The sequence below is a fragment of the Platichthys flesus genome, chromosome 15, assembly GCF_949316205.1.
Source record: "Platichthys flesus chromosome 15, fPlaFle2.1, whole genome shotgun sequence".
NCBI lineage: Eukaryota > Metazoa > Chordata > Actinopteri > Pleuronectiformes > Pleuronectidae > Platichthys > Platichthys flesus.
The window spans coordinates 23,999,405-24,018,592 of record NC_084959.1 but is presented as its reverse complement, the minus strand read 5'-3'; the positions used below and the strand labels follow the sequence as shown (position 1 = coordinate 24,018,592).

The window sequence follows — 19,188 nt, the reverse complement described above, 5'->3', positions numbered from 1 at the left end:
AGCAGTCATGAAGAACCGCGGCAACTCGGCTGTAACACGGCCCCTAAGTGCTTCCCATTCATATTCTAGGCTTGAACTACGGTGGCCCTGAGAGCTCAACGAACAGCAACTTAAGAAAACACATGCAAGTTGAGAAAACACAAGCAAAGTAAGAAAACATCTCCATCAATTTCACAACACAACACAACACATTACAGAAATGCGCAGCATATAGTCACACGCGCTGCAAATAGACACACGCGCAGCAAATAGACACACGCTCTGCAAATAGATGAACGCGCAGCAAATAGACGAACGCGCAGCAAATAGAGGCGACAACACAACGGAAGGACACAGGAGACACTAAAACGTCCAATACACCATACAATTTCGGTTCCGCACAGGGTTCGGCAACCCGCGGCTCTGGAGCCAAACGCGGCTCTTCAGCCCTTCTGCAGTGGCTGTACAGTGTTGTGCATATGTTTCGCGATTGCTGAACTTAACGAATCAGTTTTCATTTTATAAACGTGAATGTAACGATGAACGTGATTGAACGTCACGTTCATTTTTTAAATCATCATCGTATCAGGCCCTAATGAAATACCAGGAGCGAGCGTGGGTGTGTGTGTGTGTGTGTGTGTGTGTGTGGCCAGCGCACCGGGGCTCGGACCCCGCCCACTCGCTCGGAGAGAGCCAAAGTGAGCTCTGAGCTCTGAAGATGGTCCGATCTAGAGACATGCCATCTTCTCCTGTTAAACTGAAAAAGCAGCGCTAACAAGCAAGCCCCTGTTTGTGAGGAAATGTATTGTCCATAGTGAGCAAGGGTTTGAAACCTTTACTATCAGAAGAGACATTTTGCCCCCTCTTCTGAGCGAGTGGGCGGGGTCGGTGCCCCGAGACCCGAGACCGGTCAGACCGCTACACACGCACACACACAAACACACACACACACACACACACACACAACACACAAACGCCCGCTCCTGGTATTTCATGAGGGCCTGATACGATGATGATTAAAAGAAGTAACGTGACGTTCAATCACGTTCATCCTTACGTTCACGTTAATAATATGAAAAGTGATTCGTTAAGTTCAGCGATCGCGAAACATATGCACAACACTGTACAGCCACTGCAGAGGGGCTGAAGATTTCGGTACGGAACCGAAATTGTATGGTGTATTGGACGTTTTAGTGTCTCCTGTGTCCATCCCTTTTACCTGTCCTCTGGAAACACTTCGGTTGTGTTGTCGCCTCTATTTGCTGCGCGTTCGTCTATTTGCTGCACGTTCATATATTTGCTGCGCATTCGTCTATTTGCAGCGCATGTGTCTATTTGCAGCGTGTGTGTCTATTTGCAGCACGTATGACTATTTGCTGCGCGTTTCTGTAATGTGTTGTGTTGTGAAATTGATGAAGATGTTTTCTTACTTTGCTTGTGTTTTGTCAACTTGCATGTGTTTTGTCAACTTGCATGTGTTTTCTTAAGTTGCTGTTCGTTGAGCTCTCAGGGCCACCGTATTGAACACATAACTCATATAAGAATGTGCATACTGAAAGAGCATTACAAACTGTAATGTAATCTAATGTAAAACGCTTAATTTAACATAGACTAAAACAATTCATTTGTAATCCACAACAGTTGGAGTTATTGTTCTTATCTCTTAACAAGTGAGAGTTTATCCATATAATTGACATTCCATACGCCATGTATAGTCCTGTACAAGGTCCGGAGGATGTCTGTTATGCCTCAAGGGGTACCAAGATATTATTGTGTAGGCACACTGACAGGATCTAGCGGGATGTCCAATACATCTGGATCTATCTTCTTGAAGATGACAATGAAGTGTCAATCTCTGACCTCTGTAACCATGGAGCTTTTGGCTTTGATCACAGTGTAGGGCTCCCTGTTGTTTGGTGAGTTTGTTTCGCTTGGGCTGACAATGAAGCACAATGTCACCTGGAGAAAGTGTGTGGTGTAGCATGACGATAAAAGTCTGCATGAGATTTCATCTTGGGAACCATTATCTGTTTTCACAAGTCTGGGGATCCCAAACATGGAGAAAACTTTGTCAAGGACTGGAACTACTGTGTTAGGTGAGGTTGACCTTACACTCTTAACAACTGGGTAGCATGTATAACATCCACGACAACAAGCAGGTTCTCTCCAGTTGGAAGTGGTCCATAGAAGTCTGCTTCTGGCAGAATTGACATTTTAGTGGCTCAGTATGTGCAGCTAGGGTGTTTGCCTGACAGGCAAGACAACTGCGTACTACTGCTTCTGCTTTGCGATCAATGACTGAAAACAAAACGTTTACTCTGAGTAGTGCTTTGGTTTTAACAATGCCCTGATGTCCTTCATTTGCTAGCGTTAGCACTCTATCTTGTAGGGTGTTGGGAATTACTATCCTAGTGTCCCACAATATGATGTCTGATGCATTTGATTTAGTTAGTTCACTGCTAACTTGTCTGAACCACTTTAATATGGCAGCGTGTGGTAACTTGTCAGCTTTATACCATGTTGTAAGTGACATGTGCACTGGCCTCTTGAAGGATCGGATCTTTAACCATCTCGGTTTTGATCTCAGTCACTTACATAGCTTTCTTGTCTGGTGAGCTTGCCCAGTGGCTCTGAAATGGAGAAGAAGTCCTTGATAAACCTGACGCAATACTTTGCCATACCCAAAAGACTGGGTGGCATGCCGAACTGCAGCGACTTTTTGGGAACCACCGAAACATCTTGTGCAGAGAAGATAAAACCGAAGAACTCTAGCCTTGAGTTGTTGAACTCACATATCTCACGATTGCGTGTGAGAACACAGTCTTTGAGACTCTGGAACAGTGCTCTGAGGTCTTCGTCATGTTCGGCCTGGATGGCACCATAAAACAATTATGTCATCACTTTGGTTCTTCAAACCAGAGAGACCATAAAGTGTTTAGTTGCTCCATTTAACTAATGTATCACATCGACAATGTTGGGGGTGATGTGTCGTTCCCTATATATGGCCATGTTATCTCGGCGCATGTCAACACAAATTCTCACTTTGTCAGGTTCTTTAAGCTTGGGTGGTGCAACGATTGATGAAACCCATGGTGTTGGGCCAGTGACCTCCTCGAGATATCCTCTGCCTCTAGTTTCCAAAGCTCATCCTTGACCTTCTGGCGGATGTGGAAATGTACACATCGATGCGGTTGACATGGGTTTGATGTAAGGATTTATGTGAAGCTTTAGCTGAAAGTCTTTTTGTTTTCCAATTCCTTGCAACAGCTCACCTGTCCATCCACTAGCTCCTGTTCAACACGGCCAGAGACTGAGGTGTGGATGATACTACTGTGACTTTAATTACTTTATTCAGTCCCAGTGCATTGGATGTGTTGTAACTGAGAATACTGACTCCACCACCTTTAATCACAAATAATGTATAGAGACAGTGTGTCTTTTTTCTGTTCTTTTACTACATTGCACCTGAAAGAACCACTTACAGGCAATGGGACATTGGAGTGGACTGGGTAAACCCTGGTGGTGGTGGTGGTGGTGGTGGGGCTGAGTGGTGGAAGTGGTTAGTTTCTTTGAGCTTGTTTCACTGACTCAATTTGCCGATCTTCAATCAATCAACATGCCAGACATGTTCACTGCAGTGGTTTAACGTTGCAGCTATTTACTCCAGCGAGGTCTGACAGAGCCAATGTCCTTTTCAGTGTCAAAAGATTGGAGAGAAGAAGAGTTAACGGCCATGTTTATGCCAACTGCCAGATTCGTCTCTGCTAGCGTAGCTTTCTTAGCTTAGCCTCACTCTTAACATGTCCGGTATTTCACCTCTCTTCTCTTCTGGAAAACTCTGCAGCGTCCGTGTTGATTAGTCTGTGAATCATCTAACTTTAACCATGCAGTCAAATTTAGATGATTCACCAAGAAAGAGGGATTTATTATAACTCATCTGTGCATTGTCCAATCAGCCTCAAAACTCTGTCACATGATCACAGTTCTGCTCTGAGCAGGTAAATATTGACTCATCATCAAAGCGCCACCCACTGATACACTGTGAAAAGGATGTATCAGGTCCCACATTCGCAAGTGCTCTGGTCTGCACAGTGCTGCTTTCAATGCCCTAATTATCGGATAGATTTTAATTTGTTAATCTTAACAATGACTTCTACATGCACACAGAAGTCATGGAGTTCCACAAGGTTCTGTCCTTGGACTGATACTCTTCACCTTACATATGCTCCTTTTATGCAACATCATCAGAAATAACCACATACACAACCATTGTTACGCAGACGACAACCAGCTGTACATATCTATGAAGCCTGATGAATCGAATCACTTAGTTGAACTTCAGGAATGTCTAAAGAACATCCAGGCCTGGATGACCAAAAACGTCTTTCTTATAAATTCAGACAAAACTGAGGTCAATTAATCGGTCCTTAACATGTCAGAAAAACACTGTCTGACCAGATAGTCCCCTTGGATGTATTATTATGGCCCCTAGCTCCACTATGAGGAACCTTGGAGTTATGATTGACTAGGACATGTAATTTGAACCACATATAAAACAAGTCTCTGGGACAGCTTTCTTCCACCTGCAGGATATTATGAAAATTAGGAACATCCTGCCTCAAGAGATACACCAACAAAATGAGGCAACAAGGTGTGTAAAGGCAGTCCAACAGGCCAGGCAAGGATAATGAATGAGATGACAGCCAGTGGTAGAGAGAAGGCCCCACATGCTCCCTCTGTCCAACCTTACATTTACTCCTCATTCACTCCACTCTGCAGCAAAAGCATTTGGCTGGGAAGCTGAGGGTAAGGCAAGACTTGTCACTTCAAGACCAGACACTAGGCAGCTAAGTGGAGCACTTGAATGAAAGTTGATGGCAGACCAACCTCATATCAGACTTTTTGCAATGGTTGGCCTCATTCTGGCTTATTTACATCATCAATTGTACTGTACTCTGGGAGGATGTAGTGGAGGAAGCCAACGAGCGCAGCAAGCTGAGGTACGTTCAGTCAGAGCAGTAAAGGGTCAAAAGTCAGAGCGGTAGAAGTAGGCTGCAGAGGGTTTGTGGCAACTTTAACATCAGGGCTAAATTGTCGATTTCCAGCTCTCTGTGAATCAATAATTCTTACTTATCTTGCTGCTTCAGCAGTAGCAGACTGAACAGCATGACCTCTTTAAGATCTATTTTACAGTTCATTCGTTTTTTTTAGTGGCTCCGGTAGTTCATTTTTTGGGACTTTATTTCCATTAGGTTAAAGTTTGTTTTTAGTTTAGGTTAGAGGAGGATCCATAGATCTTACCTAATGCATCACTGCCGGGTTGTGCAATTGCATAAGTGCTGAAAAGAAACAGTTGGTAAAGGCAGTTTGCTCGGCCTGTGGTAATGCTCCAGAGCAAATTCTGAGCTAGTTGTTGTTGTTATTGAGTCCCCAGGGGTTAGCACAGTTGTCTTCTATCCAGAAGGTTGGCGGTCCGATTTACACTTGCCAAAATGTCCTTGGGCAAGATATGGAGAAAATCTTGAACTTAGACGGCATGCACATTCTTTCAGTATGCACATTCTTATATGAGTTATGTGTTCAATACGGTGGCCCTGAGAGCTCAACGAACAGCAACTTAAGAAAACACATGCAAGTTGACAAGACACACGGCATGCATGTGTGATTGTCAAACTTTACTGTCAATTGCTTGAGTGGTCATCAGCAGTACAATAGTGCTATATAAATACAGACACACGCATAGTCTTCACATTACTTATCTCATCCCCCACTTCAGAAGAAGGGGAGGGGGGGGGGCTGTTAACTTTAGGAGGGGGTCAGCGACCATTTTGAAAGCATGCTAATCAAGGTACGAACTGTGGCAAGCAACCATTTTGAAAGAACCCTGATTTACATAGAGACACACACACTCACATACACATCTTTGTTTAGTTAGTACGTTTGTAAGTAATTTGTGTTTTTATACTATAATATTATATTCATAATAAATGTTTTTCTTTCACAAATGTTCTTTCATTAATGCTGCATAAGTGAATTTTGCCAACCGCTACACTGTCAAGAACTCCATAACCTTCACTGTTCATTATATAATCTTTAATATTAATTATTGAGATTTCTAATTGAACTAGATCTAAATGAGACTGATCTTAATCAATAAATTAAAGGGTTCGAAGGGTGGTGCACCGAGTTAACTTTAACCAATTAAAGTTATGATTTAATATTCATATTTTAAATATTAATGTTTTATATTTTTATTTGATAACCACATTTTTTGAATGCATAAAGGCACACCATTTGATGGTATCACTTTTAACTCATTATTGCACAACATGTGTGTGTGCTCATATTTGTCAAAAATGCTCATTAGTGTCTCAGTAGTAAAAAGTAAAGGGCATATTAAATGTGGTATCAAACCACTTGTTTAACAAATAAGTAGAAAGGTGAAAGTGTCCCTGGACTTTCCTTGCTTTCAAATTTTCCATCTGGCTTGCTGTTTTATATTATTTCTTTATTTCTGGTTGGCAATCAATGTGCATTACCGCCATCTACCCTGGTGGTGGACCGTTCCTGGAGGTACTGTAATACCAGCTGGGTGCGTGGAATGGACAGAATAGGCCCCTATTTCATCTGCTTGTTCACAAAATCAAGACATGCTGAACAGTCACATTCGTTATTGATCTGAATTTACAGGCTGTAGACATTCAGTCTCTGTGCATGGCTGTTATTTATATGGCCACCAGAGGGCATAGATTGACTGAGAACAGAGTGTATTCCCATGAACACCACATTGCCCTTTTTTCCCCTATTATTTTATACCATTAACATTATATTTTGACCTTTGACACTGGGCTTAATATTACAAACATTTGAAAAGCTGTCTAACTGTACTGTACAGCAGTCATGAAGAACCGCGGCAACTCGGCTGTAACACGGCCCCTAAGTGCTTCCCATTCATATTCTAGGCTTGAACTACGGTGGCCCTGAGAGCTCAACGAACAGCAACTTAAGAAAACACATGCAAGTTGAGAAAACACAAGCAAAGTAAGAAAACATCTCCATCAATTTCACAACACAACACAAAACATTACAGAAATGCGCAGCATATAGTCACACGCGCTGCAAATAGACACACGCGCAGCAAATAGACACATGCTCTGCAAATAGATGAACGCGCAGCAAATAGACGAACGCGCAGCAAATAGAGGCGACAACACAACGGAAGGACACAGGAGACACTAAAACGTCCAATACACCATATAATTTCGGTTCCGCACAGGGTTCGGCAACCCGCGGCTCTGGAGCCAAACGCGGCTCTTCAGCCCCTCTGCAGTGGCTGTACAGTGTTGTGCATATGTTTCGCGATTGCTGAACTTAACGAATCAGTTTTCATTTTATAAACGTGAATGTAACGATGAACGTGATTGAACGTCACGTTCATTTTTTAAATCATCATCGTATCAGGCCCTAATGAAATACCAGGAGCGAGCGTGGGTGTGTGTGTGTGTGTGTGTGTGTGTGTGGCCAGCGCACCGGGGCTCGGACCCCGCCCACTCGCTCGGAGAGAGCCAAAGTGAGCTCTGAGCTCTGAAGATGGTCCGATCTAGAGACATGCCATCTTCTCCTGTTAAACTGAAAAAGCAGCGCTAACAAGCAAGCCCCTGTTTGTGAGGAAATGTATTGTCCATAGTGAGCAAGGGTTTGAAACCTTTACTATCAGAAGAGACATTTTGCCCCCTCTTCTGAGCGAGTGGGCGGGGTCGGTTCCCCCGAGACCCGAGACCGGTCAGACCGCTACACACGCACACACACAAACACACACACACACACACACACACACAACACACAAACGCCCGCTCCTGGTATTTCATGAGGGCCTGATACGATGATGATTAAAAGAAGTAACGTGACGTTCAATCACGTTCATCGTTACGTTCACGTTAATAATATGAAAAGTGATTCGTTAAGTTCAGCGATCGCGAAACATATGCACAACACTGTACAGCCACTGCAGAGGGGCTGAAGATTTCGGTGCGGAACCGAAATTGTATGGTGTATTGGACGTTTTAGTGTCTCCTGTGTCCATCCCTTTTACCTGTCCTCTGGAAACACTTCGGTTGTGTTGTCGCCTCTATTTGCTGCGCGTTCGTCTATTTGCTGCACGTTCATCTATTTGCTGCGCATTCGTCTATTTGCAGCGCATGTGTCTATTTGCAGCGTGTGTGTCTATTTGCAGCACGTATGACTATTTGCTGCGCGTTTCTGTAATGTGTTGTGTTGTGAAATTGATGAAGATGGTTTCTTACTTTGCTTGTGTTTTGTCAACTTGCATGTGTTTTGTCAACTTGCATGTGTTTTCTTAAGTTGCTGTTCGTTGAGCTCTCAGGGCCACCGTATTGAACACATAACTCATATAAGAATGTGCATACTGAAAGAGCATTACAAACTGTAATGTAATCTAATGTAAAACGCTTAATTTAACATAGACTAAAACAATTCATTTGTAATCCACAACAGTTGGAGTTATTGTTCTTATCTCTTAACAAGTGAGAGTTTATCCATATAATTGACATTCCATACGCCATGTATTGTCCTGTACAAGGTCCGGAGGATGTCTGTTATGCCTCAAGGGGTACCAAGATATTATTGTGTAGGCACACTGACAGGATCTAGCGGGATGTCCAATACATCTGGATCTATCTTCTTGAAGATGACAATGAAGTGTCAATCTCTGACCTCTGTAACCATGGAGCTTTTGGCTTTGATCACAGTGTAGGGCTCCCTGTTGTTTGGTGAGTTTGTTTCGCTTGGGCTGACAATGAAGCACAATGTCACCTGGAGAAAGTGTGTGGTGTAGCATGACGATAAAAGTCTGCATGAGATTTCATCTTGGGAACCATTATCTGTTTTCACAAGTCTGGGGATCCCAAACATGGAGAAAACTTTGTCAAGGACTGGAACTACTGTGTTAGGTGAGGTTGACCTTACACTCTTAACAACTGGGTAGCATGTATAACATCCACGACAACAAGCAGGTTCTCTCCAGTTGGAAGTGGTCCATAGAAGTCTGGTGCCAGGCTGCTTCTGGCAGAATTGACATTTTAGTGGCTCAGTATGTGCAGCTAGGGTGTTTGCCTGACAGGCAAGACAACTGCGTACTACTGCTTCTGCTTTGCGATCAATGACTGAAAACAAAACGTTTACTCTGAGTAGTGCTTCGGTTTTAACAATGCCCTGATGTCCTTCATTTGCTAGCGTTAGCACTCTATCTTGTAGGGTGTTGGGAATTACTATCCTAGTGTCCCACAATATGATGTCTGATGCATTTGATTTAGTTAGTTCACTGCTAACTTGTCTGAACCACTTTAATATGGCAGCGTGTGGTAACTTGTCAGCTTTATACCATGTTGTAAGTGACATGTGCACTGGCCTCTTGAAGGATCGGATCTTTAACCATCTCGGTTTTGATCTCAGTCACTTACATAGCTTTCTTGTCTGGTGAGCTTGCCCAGTGGCTCTGAAATGGAGAAGAAGTCCTTGATAAACATGACGAAATACTTTGACATACCCAAAAGACTGGGTGGCATGCCGAACTGCAGCGACTTTTTGGGAACCACCGAAACATCTTGTGCAGAGAAGATAAAACCGAAGAACTCTAGCCTTGAGTTGTTGAACTCACATATCTCACGATTGCGTGTGAGAACACAGTCTTTGAGACTCTGGAACAGTGCTCTGAGGTCTTCGTCATGTTCGGCCTGGATGGCACCATAAAACAATTATGTCATCACTTTGGTTCTTCAAACCAGAGAGACCATAAAGTGTTTAGTTGCTCCATTTAACTAATGTATCACATCGACAATGTTGGGGGTGATGTGTCGTTCCCTATATATGGCCATGTTATCTCGGCGCATGTCAACACAAATTCTCACTTTGTCAGGTTCTTTAAGCTTGGGTGGTGCAACGATTGATGAAACCCATGGTGTTGGGCCAGTGACCTCCTCGAGATATCCTCTGCCTCTAGTTTCCAAAGCTCATCCTTGACCTTCTGGCGGATGTGGAAATGTACACATCGATGCGGTTGACATGGGTTTGATGTAAGGATTTATGTGAAGCTTTAGCTGAAAGTCTTTTTGTTTTCCAATTCCTTGCAACAGCTCACCTGTCCATCCACTAGCTCCTGTTCAACACGGCCAGAGACTGAGGTGTGGATGATACTACTGTGACTTTAATTACTTTATTCAGTCCCAGTGCATTGGATGTGTTGTAACTGAGAATACTGACTCCACCACCTTTAATCACAAATAATGTATAGAGACAGTGTGTCTTTTTTCTGTTCTTTTACTACATTGCACCTGAAAGAACCACTTACAGGCAATGGGACATTGGAGTGGACTGGGTAAACCCTGGTGGTGGTGGTGGTGGTGGTGGGGCTGAGTGGTGGAAGTGGTTAGTTTCTTTGAGCTTGTTTCACTGACTCAATTTGCCGATCTTCAATCAATCAAAATGCCAGACATGTTCACTGCAGTGGTTTAACGTTGCAGCTATTTACTCCAGCGAGGTCTGACAGAGCCAATGTCCTTTTCAGTGTCAAAAGATTGGAGAGAAGAAGAGTTAACGGCCATGTTTATGCCAACTGCCAGATTCGTCTCTGCTAGCGTAGCTTTCTTAGCTTAGCCTCACTCTTAACATGTCCGGTATTTCACCTCTCTTCTCTTCTGGAAAACTCTGCAGCGTCCGTGTTGATTAGTCTGTGAATCATCTAACTTTAACCATGCAGTCAAATTTAGATGATTCACCAAGAAAGAGGGATTTATTATAACTCATCTGTGCATTGTCCAATCAGCCTCAAAACTCTGTCACATGATCACAGTTCTGCTCTGAGCAGGTAAATATTGACTCATCATCAAAGCGCCACCCACTGATACACTGTGAAAAGGATGTATGATTGGGATTGGGAGAGCGTGGCCTAGGGGATAGAGCGGGTGCTCTGCAACAAGAAGGTTGCTGGTTCGAATCCAACTCTATCCCATCTGCATGCCTAAGTGTCCATGGCAAGATACTGAACCCCTAGATGGCCCCTCATAAAATGATGAGTGTTCTTAAAATGTAAGTCGCTTTGGATAAAAGCGTCAGCTAAATGACATGTAATGTAATGTATCAGGTCCCACATTCGCAAGTGCTCTGGTCTGCACAGTGCTGCTTTCAATGCCCTAATTATCGGATAGATTTTAATTTGTTAATGTTAACAATGACTTCTACATGCACACAGAAGTCATGGAGTTCCACAAGGTTCTGTCCTTGGACTGATACTCTTCACCTTACATATGCTCCTTTTATGCAACATCATCAGAAATAACCACATACACAACCATTGTTACGCAGACGACAACCAGCTGTACATATCTATGAAGCCTGATGAATCGAATCACTTAGTTGAACTTCAGGAATGTCTAAAGAACATCCAGGCCTGGATGACCAAAAACGTCTTTCTTATAAATTCAGACAAAACTGAGGTCAATTAATCGGTCCTTAACATGTCAGAAAAACACTGTCTGACCAGATAGTCCCCTTGGATGTATTATTATGGCCCCTAGCTCCACTATGAGGAACCTTGGAGTTATGATTGACTAGGACATGTAATTTGAACCACATATAAAACAAGTCTCTGGGACAGCTTTCTTCCACCTGCAGGATATTATGAAAATTAGGAACATCCTGCCTCAAGAGATACACCAACAAAATGAGGCAACAAGGTGTGTAAAGGCAGTCCAACAGGCCAGGCAAGGACAATGAATGAGATGACAGCCAGTGGTAGAGAGAAGGCCCCACATGCTCCCTCTGTCCAACCTTACATTTACTCCTCATTCACTCCACTCTGCAGCAAAAGCATTTGGCTGGGAAGCTGAGGGTAAGGCAAGACTTGTCACTTCAAGACCAGACACTAGGCAGCTAAGTGGAGCACTTGAATGAAAGTTGATGGCAGACCAACCTCATATCAGACTTTTTGCAATGGTTGGCCTCATTCTGGCTTATTTACATCATCAATTGTACTGTACTCTGGGAGGATGTAGTGGAGGAAGCCAACGAGCGCAGCAAGCTGAGGTACGTTCAGTCAGAGCAGTAAAGGGTCAAAAGTCAGAGCGGTAGAAGTAGGCTGCAGAGGGTTTGTGGCAACTTTAACATCAGGGCTAAATTGTCGATTTCCAGCTCTCTGTGAATCAATAATTCTTACTTATCTTGCTGCTTCAGCAGTAGCAGACTGAACAGCATGACCTCTTTAAGATCTATTTTACAGTTCATTCGTTTTTTTTAGTGGCTCCGGTAGTTCATTTTTTGGGACTTTATTTCCATTAGGTTAAAGTTTGTTTTTAGTTTAGGTTAGAGGAGGATCCATAGATCTTACCTAATGCATCACTGCCGGGTTGTGCAATTGCATAAGTGCTGAAAAGAAACAGTTGGTAAAGGCAGTTTGCTCGGCCTGTGGTAATGCTCCAGAGCAAATTCTGAGCTAGTTGTTGTTGTTATTGAGTCCCCAGGGGTTAGCACAGTTGTCTTCTATCCAGAAGGTTGGCGGTCCGATTTACACTTGCCAAAATGTCCTTGGGCAAGATATGGAGAAAATCTTGAACTTAGACGGCATGCACATTCTTTCAGTATGCACATTCTTATATGAGTTATGTGTTCAATACGGTGGCCCTGAGAGCTCAACGAACAGCAACTTAAGAAAACACATGCAAGTTGACAAGACACACGGCATGCATGTGTGATTGTCAAACTTTACTGTCAATTGCTTGAGTGGTCATCAGCAGTACAAAAGTGCTATATAAATACAGACATTTACAATTTGTAAATGGTTTGTATTCCGGGTGTGGTTTGCACAGCCTTTTATAAACAGGCTATGATGCAGAGTTTTATCTGAATTGAAGATTTTGTAGTCATTGTTTTTCATGAAATGACACTTAATTTGCTTGATTCAGATTTGTGGTGTGTATATACATTTGAATGATATGCTTAACATTTACAACTCAACATCTGAGTGAACAATGTTGCATAACTTGTTTTGACCAAGGTTGGCTGCAGGATAGTGATGACCAACTCCCACTTGTATCGTCATCCAACCAAAACAAATTACCTAAGAACACATTCCATAAAAGAACACGTTGGAGAGATTGGAGCACACACACACACACACACACACACACACACACACACACACACACACACACACACACACGGAAGAGACTTCCGGGAGAAAATGCACGCACCCACATCAGCACTGGCAACAAGACTCAGATCGAGGAACATAAATACTACTGCACATGCCGAAATAAACAGACCCCTTTTGGAACTGCAATCCTGCCTCTGTGTGTTCTTCATAAGCCACCAGCTACGACATTACTTACCCAAGTTCGAAACTTTTCAAAATCAAAGCTTTGTTATTCAGCTGAATATATGAATTAAAACTCTCTTTCCTGTCAACTATACCTATGAGACATTATGATTTGTGAATATACAAATAGAATTTGATTGATTGATTACATGGTAAACATGTGTAAATTTGTGAATAGCAAAACTTTGACTGAGTCGTCATCAGTCATCGAGTTATCAAGACTAGAGAAGCACTATATAAAAACAAATACCATTACGCATCCTCAAGTCCTCAAGTGACCAAGTTTAAAACGGATGGAAACATAATACTTAATGTAAGTAAATCAAACCTCTCGACAAAGATGCCAGCCTGCACTACATGGACAATGCTGCGGAAGCGTGGCTTGTCTTCATTTCGGCGTAGCATGATGCCCCTTTGCCGGGTAAAAGTTGAAGCCAGCCAGTCACGAACTTCTGATGGAACAAAGTCTGACCTGATGTCACTGAGCTCATCCTCTGGATCCAGCAGCCGCCTGTGGAAGATTCACAGAAATCCCAAAACTCATACACTGCACAATTTCTGGAAGCTACTTTTCACATCAACATTATATTGATGGCCTGACTAACACTGTTTATTTACTTGTACTGTTTATTCATAAAAATGTTTACTCACAGCTCTTTGGGTAAGGGTGAATTTCACTCAAGTTTTGTAACAAATTCATAAGGAAATGCACACTGCTGTTAACTTAACTTTTGCAGTTGTGCCTTTCGTCTTGCAAAAAATACACAGATTTGCCAGTGACCTTTTTATTTATTTCCTATTTCTGAAGAACAAACAGTTATTCGTTTATGGGTATCAGATTAAAAAATGAATAAACGAAATAATGGTTTTGGTTTTATAATTGAATATGAAAAGTTCAAATGATACAAGGATTTGATCAAATATCGGTGTATGTTTGGTTTAATATAAAACAAAACTGAGATAAAAGCTCCTTGCCTGGTTTCATCATTGAATACATGTTCGAGGACAGATGCAGCATACTCCAGGTTTTTCTTCAGGTTCACCACAGATGCCTCCCCCCTCTCCAGTTGCTTAACAAGACATCTCAACCTGCAATACACACACACGCCACATCAACATTACTACTTCATTTAAACAATGCCTAATGTTTGATTTGCAGTGATGAATAATACAAATAAAAAATGCCCCTATTGTAAAGTCCTGTCCTGTCTGATAGTTTGTTTCTCCTGTGGGGTCATTATTTATGTTCTGTGTTGTGTTTACCTACTTATCTCTCCTCTAGTTTCCGACAAGTCATGTGCTTCCCTTGTGTGTCTGGCTCGCCTTGATTGTTTTCACCTGTCTCTAATCACCTTGTATATATAGTCTGTGTCAGCGATTACCCGTTTTTGATAGATCTCTTGTTACCGACTACCGCCTGTCTAAAAGATTACATCTCTGCCACTCCCTTTCTGGATACTCTGCCCCATCATCGACTGCCTGCCCCTGTACCGACCTTGGACCAAACTTACTACAAACTCTGCCGCTGCCTGTTCCCATTTGGATTGGTGTACTTGTGTATGGACTGCCTATCTGTGTACCGAACCCGCGTTATGTACATATTTTAGCTGCATTTAAAAATGGTTGTTGAATGTAAAAAACTCTTTCAAATGGCTCTGAAATACAAAAATAGGAAATAAATTGATAAATAATTTAGTTTCAGAGAAAGTGAAATAGCTTTGCAAACATTGTTTAACCTAAACAACCTAAATTACAATGGAACGCAGATGTAAGCCTGCAACACATTCTCCTCTTTATCATCTTCACATGGTAATTGTGGATGATACATGTACAGGATAGCGCAGAAAATAAAGATAAATAATAACGTTAAAAAAAATGGGCAAGTTTATTATTTTGTCTTTAATTAAGAGTTTCTATAAACGTGTGTTATTTCTGTGTATGTGTATATATTAAACCTGAGAGCAGTCTTCTCCATAGCGTCAGGTGCATCAGGATATGGCAGCTCACCAGCCAGGACCTCCTCAGCACTGCTTGGGCTGATCAGAATTCCTTTGTGGTCAGTGATGTCAATGCCGGCTGCGATAGTGGTACATAATGCATTCTGGGACCATGAGCCTAGACAATTTCCATAACAAAAAAATTTGACATTTTCTTGCTTTAACACAGTTTAGTATTTTAAATCACACTTTCACATAATAACTATCTTTACTGTGCCCCTGATTATAATGACACCTGTGGCCTGTACTGCGAAGAAAATTCAGGTTAAGTGGCTATGGGGCGCTGGTTATCAACTTGATAAGTCAACCCAGGTTTTGTCCCCTCTTGATATGAGTGTGTGCACATAAAAGTGTTACTGCAGATGACCGGAATGGACAAAGTTACTAACCCTAACCCTACTGTAATCTTTGACTAAAGCCTGAATTTACCAAGACATAATTATAAATTATTCGTAGTATAGGCCAGCAAATTTTCAGAACTGAATTGGAAATTGAAAATTTGGATAGCTGAGTAACTCACGTGCAAAGCGGGCCAGTGGACTGTGGGTGTCTTTTCCCACCTCATTGGCAACTGGAAAGTGAAGAAAATTCAATAAAATTGTATTAGTATAGGACCAAATCATAATGTATTCTCTCAAGGCACAGAAACTAAAACTCTCAAAACCTGCTGAGCTGAGATCAAAGAACTGGAGCCGCAGAGAAGCTGTGGAGGAGCTGCATGACTGCCTTGAATACACTGACTGGGACATTTTTAAAACTGCTTCCAACAGCCTGGACGAATAAACAGATGCTGTGACGTCCTACATCAGCTTCTGTGAAGACAGATGTATTCTGACACGCACCAGGGTGTGTTATTACAACGACAAGCCCTGGTTCTCAGCAAAGCTCAAACAGCTTTGTTTGGAGAAAGAGGAGGCCTTCAAGAGTGGGGACTTGGATAGGTTCAGACTGATTAAATACTAGTTTGGCAAGGAGATTAAGGAGACCAAACAACAGTATTCAAAGAAGCTGGAACAACAGTTTGCAGCCAACGACTCCTCGTCAGTCTGGAAAGGCCTTCGTGTGATCATCAAAACCAAATCCCCCCACTCTGTGGAAGACTTGAGACTTGCAAACGAACTGAAGGACTTTTACTGTAGATTTGAAAGACACTCTCAAACCCCCGGCAGCTATCACACCTCTTCTCCCCAGCATGGACAAAGACACTAGCCTACCCCACATAATGGCCCCAGACTGCCCCATCCCCCCCATCACACCTCTTTCAATTCAGGAGAGAGATGTAAATAAGCTCCTAAAGAAACTGAACCCCGCAAGGCATCTGGACCAGACACTGTCTCCCCCTCCACACTGAGGCACTGTGCGGATCAGCTTTCTCCAGTGTTCACAGACATCTTCAAAACCTCACTGGCTGAATGTGTTGTACCCGCCTGCCTCAAAACATCCACCATCATCCCCGTTCCCAAGAAGCAGAGGATCACAGGCCTTAATGAATATAGACCAGTCGCCCTGTAGTAATGAAGACCTTTGAGCGCCTCGTGCTGACCCGACGCAAGACCATAACAAACCACCTCCTTGTGGTGGATCAATAACTTCCTGACCGACAGGAAGCAGCGCGTGAGGCTGGGCAAGCTTGTCTCTGAGACCCCGACCATCAGCACTCAAGCCCCTCGAGGTTGTGTGCTCTCTCCTCTCCTTTTCTCCCTCTACACCAAATACTGCACCTCCAGCCATCCCTCTGTCAAACTCCTGAAGTTTGCTGACGACACCACCCTTATTGGATTCATTTCCAATGGGGACGAGGCCGCCTACAGAGAGAAAGTTAACAGCCTGGCTTCCTTGTGCAGCCAGAACCACCTGGAGCTGAACGCTTTAATAACTGTAGAGATGGTAGCAGACTTCAGGAGGAGCCCAGCCCAAACAGATCCCCTCACCATGTGTGAATCCCCAGTTAAAACAGTGGAGTCTTTCAGATTCCTGGGGACGATCATTGCACAGGACCTGAGATGGTCGGAGAACATCACCTCCATCATCAAGAAGGCCCAGCAGAGGAGGTTCTTCCTGGGGCAACTGAGGAAATTCAACATGCCGCAGAAAGTGATGGTTGAGTTCTACACAGCCATCATTGAGTCCATCCTCACCTCCTCAATCACCGTCTGGTTGGCTGTCTCAACTGCCAAGGATAAGGGCAGACTGCAGCGGATCATTCGGTCAGCTGAGAAGGTCATCGGCTGAGACCTGCCGGGTCTCCTAGACCTGTTCCACTCCAGGATCAGTATGAGAGCATGCAAGATCATCGCTGATCCTTCCCATCCCGGTCACTACCTTTTCCAGAGAATCCCGTCCGGAAAAAGGTTCCGGGCCGTCAGGACTAAAACCTTGCGTCACCTGAACATTTTTTTCCCCCATGGCAGTAGGGCTCACAAACAAGCCCCCTGCATCACACTGACTCTGCTGACCCCCCCTCCCCCTCCCCCGCCTCCTTGCACATAATTTTATTTATAACTCTATATTATTGGCCAGAAATGCTAAAGGCTCTGGGTGTTGAGGGGCTTTCATGGTTGACACGCCTCTTCAACATCGCGTGGGAGTCGGGTACAGTGCCAAAGGAGTGGCAAACCGGGGTGGTGGTTCCCCTGTTCAAAAAGGGGGACCAGAGAGTGTGTACCAATTACCAGGTATCACACTTCTCAGCCTCTTCAATCGAACATCAGATTGAAGAGGAACAATGCGTTTTTCGCCCCGGACGTGGAACTACGGACCAGCTCTTCACTCTCGCAAGGATCCTGGAGGGGGCCTGGGAGTATGCCCATCCGGTCCACTTGTGTTTTGTGGATCTGGAGAAGGCGTATGACCGGGTCCCCCGGGAGAAACTGTGGGAGGTGCTGCGGGAGTATGGGGTAAGGGGGTCTCTCCTCAGGGCCATCCAATCTCTGTACTCCCTAAGCGAGAGCTGTGTTCGGGTCCTCAGCAGCCAGTCAGTTTCGTTCTCAGTGGGTGCTGGTCTCCGCCAGGGCTGCGCCTTGTCACCAATCCTTTTTGTGATATACATGGACAGGATATCGAGGCGTAGTCGTGGTGGGGAGGGGTTGCAGTTCGGTGGTCTGAGGATCTCGTCACTGCTTTTTGCGGATGATGTGGTCCTCATTGGATCATCGGCTTGTGACCTTCAGCACTCACTGGATCGGCTGGCGGCCGAGTGTGAAACGGCTGGGATGAGGATCAGCACCGCTAAATCTGAGGCCATGACTCTTAGCAGGAAACCGATGGATTGCTTACTCCGGGTAGGAAATGAGTCCTTAGCCCAAGTGAAGGAGTTTAAGTACCTCGGGGTCTTGTTCGCGAGTGAGGGTACTATGGAGCGTGAGATTGGCCGGAGAATCGGAGCAGCGGGGGCGGTAATGCGTTCGCTTTACCGCACCGTTGTAACGAAAAGAGAGCTGAGCCGCAAGGCAAAGCTCTCGATCTACCGGTCGATCTTCGTTCCTATCCTCACCTATGGTCATGAGGGCTGGGTGATGACCGAAAGGACGAGATTGCGGGTACAAGCGGCCGAGATGAGTTTTCTCAGAAGGGTGGCTGGCGTCTCCCTTAGGGATAGGGTGAGAAGCTCAGTCATCCGTGAGGAACTCGGATTAGAGCCGCTGCTCCTTTACTTAGAAAGGAGTCAGCTGAGGTGGTACGGGCATCTGGTAAGGATGCCCACTGGGCGCCTCCCTTGGGAGGTTTTTCAGGCACGTCCAGTGGGGAGGAGACCTCGGGGAAGACCCAGGACTAGGTGGAGAGATTATATATCAACACTGGCCTGGGAACGCCTCGGGATCCCCC

The 19,188-nt window shown here is 44.0% G+C and overlaps 1 protein-coding gene across 1 annotated transcript in view; it reads right to left on the bottom strand.

Annotated features, from left to right (window-relative positions):
• The window catches only part of LOC133969742 (dual specificity calcium/calmodulin-dependent 3',5'-cyclic nucleotide phosphodiesterase 1A-like), a 234,058-nt gene that overhangs the window by 135,378 nt on the left and 79,492 nt on the right, over nt 1-19,188 (bottom strand). Inside the window, exons 2-5 of the mRNA XM_062406389.1 lie at nt 15,884-15,934; nt 15,322-15,481; nt 14,342-14,455; nt 13,695-13,880 (exon numbers count right to left, since the gene is read on the bottom strand). Of these exons, the coding sequence (XP_062262373.1) occupies nt 13,695-13,880; nt 14,342-14,455; nt 15,322-15,481; nt 15,884-15,934 (511 nt within the window). The remainder of the gene's footprint in view (nt 1-13,694; nt 13,881-14,341; nt 14,456-15,321; nt 15,482-15,883; nt 15,935-19,188) is intronic.